General features: G+C 36.0%; 1 protein-coding gene across 1 annotated transcript in view; it reads right to left on the bottom strand.

Annotated features, from left to right (window-relative positions):
- Positions 1 to 6,554: 6,554 nt before the first annotated feature.
- The window catches only part of LOC113662211 (alpha-tectorin-like), a 36,137-nt gene continuing 30,850 nt past the window's right edge, over positions 6,555 to 11,841 (bottom strand). The window contains exons 11-23 of the mRNA XM_047817859.1: positions 11,514 to 11,552; positions 11,238 to 11,264; positions 10,998 to 11,110; positions 10,604 to 10,876; positions 10,422 to 10,526; positions 9,966 to 10,080; positions 9,509 to 9,541; positions 8,800 to 8,901; positions 8,252 to 8,436; positions 7,697 to 7,851; positions 7,146 to 7,388; positions 6,904 to 7,066; positions 6,555 to 6,797 (exon numbers count right to left, since the gene is read on the bottom strand). Of these exons, the coding sequence (XP_047673815.1) occupies positions 6,720 to 6,797; positions 6,904 to 7,066; positions 7,146 to 7,388; positions 7,697 to 7,851; positions 8,252 to 8,436; positions 8,800 to 8,901; positions 9,509 to 9,541; positions 9,966 to 10,080; positions 10,422 to 10,526; positions 10,604 to 10,876; positions 10,998 to 11,110; positions 11,238 to 11,264; positions 11,514 to 11,552 (1,631 nt within the window). The 3' untranslated portion in view covers positions 6,555 to 6,719. The remainder of the gene's footprint in view (positions 6,798 to 6,903; positions 7,067 to 7,145; positions 7,389 to 7,696; positions 7,852 to 8,251; positions 8,437 to 8,799; positions 8,902 to 9,508; positions 9,542 to 9,965; positions 10,081 to 10,421; positions 10,527 to 10,603; positions 10,877 to 10,997; positions 11,111 to 11,237; positions 11,265 to 11,513; positions 11,553 to 11,841) is intronic.

Raw genomic sequence — 11,841 nt, forward strand, 5'->3', positions numbered from 1 at the left:
GGTTTGAGGCATTCCCTCCACAGACCTCTGGGTCTCTAGAGAATGCTCGTATGAAAGTGCGCATACGCCGTTTGGAACTGAACAAGGAGGAGCGAGTGGAGCAGAGACAGGCTGAGAATGATTTAAAAATCATGATCTGATGGATGGAGCTAGAACTGGAGAGGGATCTTCGGTTACGGGAGTTAGATATGAGGGTGAAGGAGTTCACTCTTCAGTCTAATAACCAGCCGAGTCAGCTTCCACTCCCTGTTCCTAAGCCTGAGTCTCCGGCTCCGACTCCAATTATGCCCAGTCCAGGAGATGCGGTGGTATCAAGCACTTCTTTTGAAATTACAAAACATATTGCGCTAGTCCCACCTTTTAGGGAAACAGAAATTGACACGTACTTCGGTGTGTTTGAGAGAATTGCTAATTCTCTAAAGTGGCCAAAAGGAGTTGTGGACATTATTACTACAATGTAAGCTGGTAGGAAAAGCCCAGGAGGTTTGTTCATCATTGTCTATACCTGATAGCATGGATTATGACACCGTGAAAACTGCAATCCTTCGTGCTTATGAGCTTGTCCCTGAAGCTTATCGTCAGAAGTTTCATACTTTTCGAAAGGGACAGATACAAACGTGGAATTTGCAAGGGAGAAGTCTCTCCTTTTTGATAAGTGGACTGCAGCCAGTAAAGTTACTAATCATTAAGGAGTCATTAAGGGAATTAATGCTGTTGGAGGACTTTGGTTGGTTATTACAGAGGGTTTTGTAAAAACTTTTCTTCAGTTGCTGAGCCCTTAACGTCCTTACTAAGTCCAACTACTACATTCAAGTGGTCTCCTGATTGTCAAATTGCTTTTAAAAATGTGAAAGCTTTGTTGTGTTCTGCTCCTGTTCTAGTCGCCCCTGATTTCGCTAGGCCTTTTAAACTGGAGGTTGATGCAAGTGGTGTGGGAATCGGAGCAGTGTTACAGGAGGATGCGAAGGGAGTAAACCATCCGGTTTGCTACTTTTCGCGACAGTTAAACAAACACCAAGTAAAGTACTGTATTCCACGATTGAGTGAGAAGCTTTAGCTTTACTGTTGGCCCTACAGCACTTTGAGGTATATGTTGGCTCAAGTATCTTGCCTGTAGTGGTATATACTCATCATAATCCACTTGTGTATTTGTCCTTAATGTATAACCACAATCAACGGCTCATGAGATGGTTACTTGTAATTCAAGAATATAACCTGGAGATGAAACATAAAAAAGGTGTTGAAAATAAAATTGCAGATGCTCTTTCTAGAGTTTAAAAAGAAAAAATCTACTACTGTGTTTTGAGGGTTTTTCTTTTTTTTGTAGGGACGTGTTACGTGCCAAGGCACGTATTTTGCCGCTGTGTTTTAATTGTGTGTTACAGCGGAGTGGCTGCGTGAGTGCGATGCGGTGTACCCAATACAGGGCGCAGGGCGGAGACGCAGCGAATGGACACCGCCCCGGAAGAAGTCAGCAACCATAAAAGCGCGAACGTCGTATCAACTCATTGTTGGGTTGTTGGCAAGTTGTTGGAGAGTTATTGGAGATTTGTTAAAAAGTGATTTTACTTTGTACAGTAAAGAAAAACCTCAGCAAAAACATTGTCCGCCCATGTCATTACTGTTGTCGGCAATTTAACACACTGAACCAGTTAGTCTATTCCATCCATTCACATCCACATTGGTCATCACTAGTTGCTGACTCCGAGAACTCCCTAGATGTAACTCGGGGTCGTAACAATTCTACAGTAAATTTTTTCAAGACAGTTTCTACAGTAAAAATTATCAAGAGTAACTCCTCCTTGGGTTTTTAAGCCAAATGAACCAAATTTGGATATATTGTAGACCCTGGTCTGAAGTTTATTGCTGTTACATTTCTAAGTGATCCGAGATCTGCTACTTCTGGTACAGAGTCTCAAAATGGCCTTTTTCCCATAGACTCCCTTTATAAACTTTGGAGGTTTATAACTCGGCAAGCTTTCAAACTATCTACACCAAACTCGGCCAGCTCCTTTAGGGTGACAACCTGAAAAAGTTTTAAATTGGTGCACCAACTGGCCTTCTGCCCCCAAAAAATGCAAAATCAAATAACTTTTTACAACATGGACATGTGACATATCAAAACACTCAGAACAATGAGGGGAACTTCCTCACGGGTATTCCGATGACGTCACGTAATGTCACATGAAAGAAAAAATTACACGACATTGGCATGTGACATATCAAAACACTCAGCACAATAAGGGGAACTGCCTCAAGTATTCTGATGATGTCACATGCTCGTCTCCACTTTTCAGATTTCTCAAGTTTTATGTCCACTTGCCTTCAAAAAGTACCAGTCTTTGCGAATACTTGCCTTGGCAAAGCCAACAACAAAGTTTGTTGTGACGAACTTTACAAATCTAGTTTGGATTGAGAGTGGAGTATGCATGGTAGGAAGATTGGATGGTTCCGGAAGTGATCTGGAAATGGAGGAAAAACCATTGGGAGACGATAGTGGAGGGAATGGAACCAATGAGTGGAAAATAGTGGGAAATAAATGAAGAAAGAAAAACTGGGGTCAATCTTCGGATTCAAAGGGAGACATCAGAAAAAGAGAAAAAGTATAAACACAAAGTAATGATGAAATTAGCATCTGAACCTGGATCTGCAATAAATCAGCTGAAATTAACTAAAGCGATCACTGATGAAATAGGAAAGTGTAAAAATGTTGAGGGATGGGAAAGTGCAATTATTTTGCACAGATAATAGGCAACAGAAAAAGGCACTGAAACTGAAGATGTTACTGGGGTAAAAAGTGATATGTTGGCCAATACATGGCCATTTTATTACACATAATTTAATTTCTGAAATTAATTGTTTTGCTTTGCATGTATAGATTACTTGGGTTGTTTCTAACAACATGTGGTTAAAATTACATGTCAACAGCACCTTTGGAAATATATTAACTTGTTGACATGTTCAATAATTATTGTACCTGCTGTATATCAAAATTGTGTTTTGAATTATAGACAAAATATTGTACAGACTTCTATTAAAAAATGGTTTTTTTCATCAATGTTGTTATTCAATTATTTAAGTTTTGGCTTTATTGCAACATCAATCTGAAGTAAGTTACATTAGGATTTATTCCCACATGCTCAGTATGGTATTTTGATATTATGACACAAACCACAACAGGTTAACCTGGCCTGATAGTGGAATATTTATATTTTATTTACTGCTTTGTTTGTCTATATAAAAATGTTGCAAAAACAACTCTGACAACATAACTGGCCATGTGCTCAGGGAATATGCTGATCAGTTTGCAGAGATCCTCACAGACATGTTCATCAATGATTGCTGTCACTGTGTGCATGATGTCAACTACTCAACAGATGACAAGTATGCTACCATCCATTTTTATCCGGCCCAAAAGGACAACTATAATGTTCAACACAATTCAATTAATTCAACACAATCATGCACAGGCTCTGACCGCAAGACTCTAAAGCGAACTCTGAGAACAGATGAAAAAAATCATCTGTCTCTCTCTACCCACTCATAATTACTGAATATGCAAAGCATTTACTTCTTTCGTGGACTCATCACCTTCTTGCGATCTGGCAGAATGTACATCCACACCACTACCAGCAGGCTTTGCAAAAGTTTCTTTCTGGATGCATCCAGATTACTCACCACCCTGCTGCCTCCTAAAGCTCACATGGGATAATCACATACCTAGCCCGGTATAACTACTGTTCATACCACAGCACACCACACTTTCCAAAACTGCATCAGATACTTTAAATCTCATGCTTTCAGAATAATTGTCCAGTGTATTTATTGTTATGCACTTGTCTGACATTTGTGTCTATTCACTATTCACTATTCACTTCAGTCATTATGTACTTTTGTGTACTTTTATGTGTTGCAAAAGAACATACTGTATCATTCTAGTATGTACAAGCTAAACAGAAGAAAGACCATAAGAATAGCTTGACTTATCATTTTAGCTCATCAAGTTTGTGTCATAAAACATGTCAGTGGTACCCTATAGTGGCTTACTTGCTTCTTAGTATGTAAATGTATACCAGAAAATCAGTGCAATGTATGGAGAAAACAAAGGCACTGGCAATAAGCAGAAAAAAATCAAAACAATGAATTTGTTGTGTGTTTTGAATGATGTCATGAAGTATGAAAAAGAATAATGAGAAGGCTGTTTATGCAGAAATTGGGTGAAATTAAAATCATATTACAATTAAAGATAAATTCAAATTGAATAAAAAAACTAAAAGGTGAAAAGCCTTGTTTCGCTGCTGTTAGCCATTTCACTCTAATAAGCACCCTTTTTACTTCAATGTAAGTTAAAGACAGCCGCCTAGGGGCAGATTTGCTGAACTGCAACAATTTTGCTGCGAAATTAATAAAAGGAAACAAGTTTACCACCTGCTGTTTGAGATGGTACATTGCCCTTGACAAGAGGTGGGTGTCATTTAGCATTCTAGTGAATCAGAAAAAGAGGAAGCAATGCAACTGATACCTTTGAAAACAAGAGTCAGAGGTGAAGCAATGATTCATCAGCGTCAAGTGTCTGCACCAGCTGATATTGATAAGTAAGATAAAGAGAATGACTTGAATGAACTTCATTGACTACATCCATATGATGGAATATGATGGAATACATTTATTTAAGTACATTAAATGAGAATACTTTAATTTGCAATACATTTTTTTAATAATGTAATGAGTGAAAAAAATGATAAATATCTTGAATAATTAAGTCAATCAGCAAATCACACAGAACAGACAAAATAGAGAAATCATGAAAACAAAGTCAGGAGCACATTAACTAGATGTACAAAAAAGTCTTTGTTAATCAAGATGTTCTGGGGACTGAATTTTGAATCTATCCCTAACACACTTCATCTAAAGAAGAAGGACTCCTGTCTGACAGGATTTCATGGTGAAATTCACTACAATAGAATATGCCATCTCACTCACTGCCTGAACATTCAGACAGCCAAACAGATGGCATAAGCTGATAATTTTTGTAACCTTGATAAACTCTTTCACTACATTCTGATGAATCAGAAACCAGCATACATTTCTGAAAATGCTTTAAAATGTCAGTCATAGCAACTGATTTGATCAATAGATAAAATGATGAAATTCTATTTTGCATCTACCAGAAGTGCAAATATTAGCATTGTGCAAATTAGGAACAGGACGAGGCACCTGGACATGCCCAAAAGTCCAAAGGGGCAATGATCCTGGCAAGATTCAGTGAGGAATGAAGAACACGGTGAGGCATGTAAGGGAGTGAGGAACACGGCGAGGCATGTAAGGGAGTGAGGAACACGGCGAGGCATTTGGCCCCTTTGGACCAAAGGGGCAATGATCCTGGCAAGATTCAGTGAGGAATGAAGAACACGGCGAGGCATGTAAGGGAGTGAGGAACACGGCGAGGCATGTAAAGGAGTGAGGAACACGGTGAGGCATTTGGGGGAGTGAGAAACTCCCAATGGCCCTGCGTATTAAGGTTGTTGAACTTTAGACACTAATTACAATTGTCACAGGTGTGGAAACTTCAATAGCCATTTAAACTTCTGTCTGTCAAGCTGTGCATTTATAATGTGAACCTTTGTCATGTGAACAAGGTTGTGTAGGTGATTTTAATTATCAATTGGTTTTAAAAAGGAGTCAAACAACATGTTATAATTAATGACTTCATGTGACCACTATCTTTAAATTAGAAAAAAAAAGATTTAGCATTAACAGTTGTATGTTCCAAATAAATGTTTAACAATTTCTTTCAGGGTAGGCAAACTTATGAGCAAAACTGAATGTATCCTTAATGATCAAGACAGAGGCAATGTTGGCAAGGGAAAACCCTGAAACACTTTGAGGAAAATTTCTTGAAAGGAACCAGACTCAAAAAGGAACCTATTATCATCTGGCTGACACTGGCTGACAGAGTGTGAGTATTAATAACTTCCTTTCTTTAACTATGTACTATATTAAATGTACTTCAGTTACAAGCTTTTCAGATTGATGTAAAATAGCTAAATACTAATTGCTAAATGGCTTATAGCTAACATTACATTTCTGTCTTAGTTCTGTCATATCTATATCTTATTTGTGGTTGCTTGATAAATAACCAATTAAATTGATTTATTTAATGAACAATTGTAATAACGGCAACTACAGTTCAAGTTCAGTTCCCGGATTATGGACTTTAAATAGCACGCAAATGCTACACTAAGCACCAAATATTGTTAGTTCCACATTACTTACCAGGATTTATTTGCTCTACTGACTGTTTTGGTTTCACGATTAGTGCCCATTTTCTGACCACGTCATTGTCTGCTAATGGACTTGATTTCTAGTGGATTTTATTTTATTTTCTCTAAAACTCCTCATATGGATTCTGTACTTTCTACTTCTGACAGATAATTGCACCATGTTTCTTTTTGTATATGTTTTATTTTCTTTTTTGTAATTGTGTTGTAACTGTTTTTAGTTCATAAATGTAACTTTCCTTAGGTATAAAATAATAAAAGCAATAAGAAGAAAATGCTTGAAAGATTTATTTTGACTGATAAAGGCAGTCACTTACAATATGTGCTAAAATATGTCATAGTTTTCCTTTATGAATAAACATAGAAGAGAGGTTAAGAGAAATAATATAATATCATTGTGATAATAAACTGATAGCATTGTAAGATTCAAGATGAAAATCAGAATCCCATGGAAATGGCAGCTGAGTCATGGAAATCTACGGATCTGCGTCTTCTGGAACTTTTTAAAGGGCATGACTAAAAGAATAAATGAAAAGAAGAAGGGAAAATTAATGCATGACTTGCATATGAAAATGGAATTTCTAATATTTTTATTCATATCTTGCCTTTTTGTAAAACCTACCAGTGCACAGTTGCCTGTCGTCTGCAAACAGAGGTGGACCTGGCAGTGCAGATAGATCTTGGAGGAGAAGCCAGTGAATGTGAACATTCTGAAAGAGAAGTGGCTGGATGTGGAGTCACCGTTCTGTAACACGGCCACCGTGTTGTCATTGAGGTTCGGACACCTGGAAAAAGAAAGAAATTACTTTTTTCTAGTTGATTTGAAAGCCACATTTACATTTTCAGTCTATGTTTTTCACCTACTCGTTAATGATCAGGTCCCAGCGGACAGAATAGTCAGTCTGGTTGACTGGTGTGGCCCAGCAGTTGTCCAGCACAAGAGCGATCTGAGTGCTGTCGAACTGATCCACTTCCACTGCTATATACATCTGATGGTTCACTTCTAGGGTCACATTGCCAGAGTATGGTACCAAGAATGTAGCATCGGTATACGGGGTCATGTGGATCTGGTATGTTCCCAAGGTGGACAGTTGCTTGCCAATTACACTGTGAAAATAAATAAATGCATTAAAAATCCTAATAATAATAATAATATAGTTTACACTTGACATACATTCTATATATTAAAATGCATAGCTAACAAAAATATAAATAATAAAGTATTTTTAAATACATATAATGTGTATTTCTTTGTATTATCTATTAATTATTAGTAATTATTTATGAATAATGGAATTATTTATTATTTAAATTGCTCATAAAATGTCAGATGATATCGCAGAGTTAAAACTAGTTGATTAGGTGAAATATACTGAATGTCTGCTAAAGTTGTGACACTGTAGCTAGATTTATACCCTCCTATGGCTTCAATGTCCGTGGGCATGGAGATGCTCTGGATGAGTGGATACACACAGGAAAAGGCGATGTTGATCCCACCAGTGCGACTGATTATACCCGTCTGGTTACTTGAAACAACATTGTTCTTGAAGATGATGTGTGTTGCATTATTCTAAAGAAACACAAGAATGACAAAAGTTGTTTTGCAATTTTAAATGAAGGAAATTATAAACAAATGCTTTTCTTTAACACTGTTATAAAGTGATTTCAATAAAGATAGACAGACAGACAGACAGACACAGACAGACAGACAGACAGATAGATAGATAGATAGATAGATAGATAGATAGATAGATAGATAGATAGATAGATAGATAGATAGATAGATAGATAGATAGTGATTTTATCAAATGCAATTGTCTAATGACACACTTTTTAAACATTTAACAGTAAAAAGTTGGCAATAAAAACATTTAATTACTGAATTACATTTAATTTAATGAAACGTCTCAATTTATGTTCTCTGCAAGGTGTAAAGTAATAAATATAATATGAGTGCAACTTTTTTTTACCTTCAGAGTTGTGCCACACATGCTAGCATTACTGTCAAATTTGAAGACCAGCCTGTTATTTTGGATCTCCCCTTTGCATGTTTGATCATTGAGGTGGAGAGCATCTGCAAAATATCCAGCTTCAAAGAGTTGACAGCGTGACAGAGACAGTGATCCAGTACTGCCTGAGCATGTTTCAATGGCGTCTGATGGGAAAATGAAAGAAAACTGTTGAATTAGTTCACAAAGAAATGCATGAATGGAAAGGGATAATGTGTATAAATAACAATGTATTACATTTCTTCTGGATTGGATCTAAAAATCAAGATTCACTGGTATATTTGAAAAGTAGCAGGTGAATGTTACTTAAATATAATTATTTTAATTAAATTTCATTTAATTAAATATTCTTCCAGTACATTCCTAAAGCTTGCTCGACCGCATAGTACATAATACCACACAAAAACTGAATAGTACATTTAGGCTTGAACATCGAACTCTACATTATCATGTTCCAATGATGTTGGGGACAAAACAAACAATAAAAAAGTACCATAAAATAAATGTACCATAAATATTTGGGCTGCTCGTTATATTGTAGCCACAAGCACAGCCATAAACTCCATTTATCTGTCTACAGACTTCATCCCAAGCACAGTTTAGGCAGGGTGCTACAAAGAGAGACAAGCAGAAAGATATTATAATTTTTTTATCAAAACGTCTGATATTTATGATATAAACCAGTTAACTAAACTTTCTTACTCAATTTTATAGTTGGACCTCAATAAGCACAAAATAATAGGGTGGATCATTTTTCTATAATAGCATGTCCCTGGGTTGTGGCTATGTCAGTTTTAAAGATATAAATAGCATTATCTGTCCTCAAGTTTCAAGAGCAACAGTAAGCTTAACTAACATAATAAGTTACTCGATAACTGATTATATTTGATTATAATAATTAATTGGCTGACTTTCCGACACGTTCTAATGAATTCTTTTGTTTTTGCTAAAAAACATTTTAGCTATCTTTGTAACTGTATTGTTATAACTAGATAATCTATAACCTGCTGTTTGCAGTTTAGTTATAATAGTACAAATCTAACAAATCAAAGTAGTATTCTAAACACTATTCTACTAAGGAAATTGAATTTTCAGTTCAGGGAAGCTGAAGCAAAGCTCAGATTTTTCTAAAAAAAAATAAATAAATAAAAAGGGCCCTGATTGCATACATACATATAAAAATAATATATAAATATAACAAAGTTAAAACAAAGTTACCAAGTGTGGTTGTTGGTGGAGTTGTTGTTGTAGCTGTATTAAAGAGACAAAGAGAAAACGAGGCAGATAAGTGTAAGTGATAGTTATTGATGTCAAAATGAAATAACATTAATTTTCATTAAAAATGAATGTCATGTTTTAATAAACTTGTTGGCTATTTAAACACTTTGCATGCTGTTGTTATGGTGTGATGAAGCTTAGAGTACTTTATTCCTATTTTATTGAAACAATTTTTGAAAAAATTATAATAATATTTACAGTAACTAATAATTGAACTATAATAGAACATATATAATACTTTTTATTTTTACTTCATTTATTTGTGTTTAAAGTTACAGTACAAGTGATGAAGAATTGATGGAAAAGAAGTTAGTTCCTTACAAATCATGATGTAATTGAATAATTGACATACAGAGTTATGCTGATGATATACAAAGAATTGTAAGAAAGTAATCACCTGTAATTTCATAAGCCCAGCGTCCAGGTATATTGACATTACTAGTTGATGACAGCTCATAGGCATTGTATACCGGAATGGTGACAAAACCGCTGTTCTCCATGCAATAGCCAGCCTAAAAAGTTCAAATTTCAGGTGAATACACTCCACACATCATGACAAATACATGAGAAGTGAATCAGCAGACAGTTTTATCCTTTACAGAAAGGTATGAACACATATTTCACATTTTAATCAATGATTCACATGTGAAATTTACACTTTTGTTTTTTTAGACACTTTACACTTTATGCCTCACACTTTTTTAACATGTACTGCATGTCTGTTTTGTTCTTCACACATGATATTTACAGATGATAGAAGTAGTTATTAAATATTTTTTAAACACACTTAATTGTTTTTCTATATTTGAATTTTACAGAATAATTACAGTACATGTGACAATAAAGTACTTACCATCCAGTAATTGGAAGAAATGTAAGGAATGGTCCCATAGTTCATCAGGACAAAAGAGCGATCTTCACCATCCGAGGCCAAGACGACTTGTAGTGATGCTGCGCCCTGACAGAGAAGGTGCATTTAATTAATATTGTGCGCATGGGATTTAAAAACGCTGCACCATTTGTGTTGACTCTTACCTGGTACCCAGAATTTTCAAGGGGTACGTTTTCCCAAGTGGCGACAAAAACCCAGGAAGCAGGAAAGGACGCATAAGGGAACGTCCTGTTAATTTCCAGGTTAGCCTGATTTATAAGAGGCCCACTTGTGGCCTGCTCGTAGGTCCATCTTCCTCCACTGTCAGCATCCAGATCAGTCCACAATGGAGCGATCATGTCTTTGCTGAGATTTCGGTCAGGTACTTCAGTGTCGACATATGGAACGAAGAAAGCCACATAGCCGTCCATACTCAGCTGAGAGAGAAAAGGAATTGTAATAAAGGAATTGAAATAAAGGAATTGTTTGGATAAAACTATCATATATGCAAAAGAATAAATTTTACATCAAATGTCACCTCCCCGTATTTGTACTTACATAGAATTGGGTGTAGGTTTTCCCTGCGTACTTGAATGGCCGCTGCAGCTGAATGGTTTGATATTCTCCATCACCGAGAACAAGTGGTGTAGTTCCAGATCCTAGAAACACAGCTGAAAATAAAAATAAAACAAATCCTTAATTGAATTTAAAAACATATCAGATCTTATTAGAGGGCATTATGATATGTGGATGTCATGTTCGGACGTTTATATTTAGACACAGTCAGAAAAATTTTACCTGGATGTTCTGCTGTAGTTATTATATCTGGAGAGAGAGAGAGAGAGAGAGAGAGAGAGAGAGAGAGAGAGAGAGAGAGAGAGAGAGAGAGAGAGAGATGATACAGATTATTCATCTACCAGCATGGAGACAGCTCGCTAAAACAAAGCTGAGCATGAAACAAATTTAGAAATTGAATTTAAAAATGTGTAAGATCTCATATGTTTACAGACAATAGAATGCATGGATTTCATGTTCGAATATTTATATATAGATACTCTGTCAGTGAAGTTTTACCTGCTGTGGTTGTTGCTTGTGATGTATCTGTAAAATAGACTGTGAGAGAGAGAGAGAGAGAGAGAGAGAGAGAGAGAGAGAGAGAGAGAGAGAGAGAGAGCACAAAAGAGTAAATTTGAAAGAGAAAGGATACAGATTATTCATCTACCAGCATGGAGACAGCTCGCTAAAACAAAGCTGAGCATGAACCAAATTTAGAAGTTGAATTTAAACATGTGTAAGATCTCATATGTTTACAGACAATAGAATGCATGGATTTCATGTTTGAATATTTATATATAGATACACTGTCAGTGAAGTTTTACCTGTTGTGGTTGTTGCTTCTGTT

The sequence above is a fragment of the Tachysurus fulvidraco genome, chromosome 8 (genome assembly GCF_022655615.1).
Source record: "Tachysurus fulvidraco isolate hzauxx_2018 chromosome 8, HZAU_PFXX_2.0, whole genome shotgun sequence".
In the NCBI taxonomy this organism is placed as follows: Eukaryota; Metazoa; Chordata; class Actinopteri; order Siluriformes; family Bagridae; genus Tachysurus; species Tachysurus fulvidraco.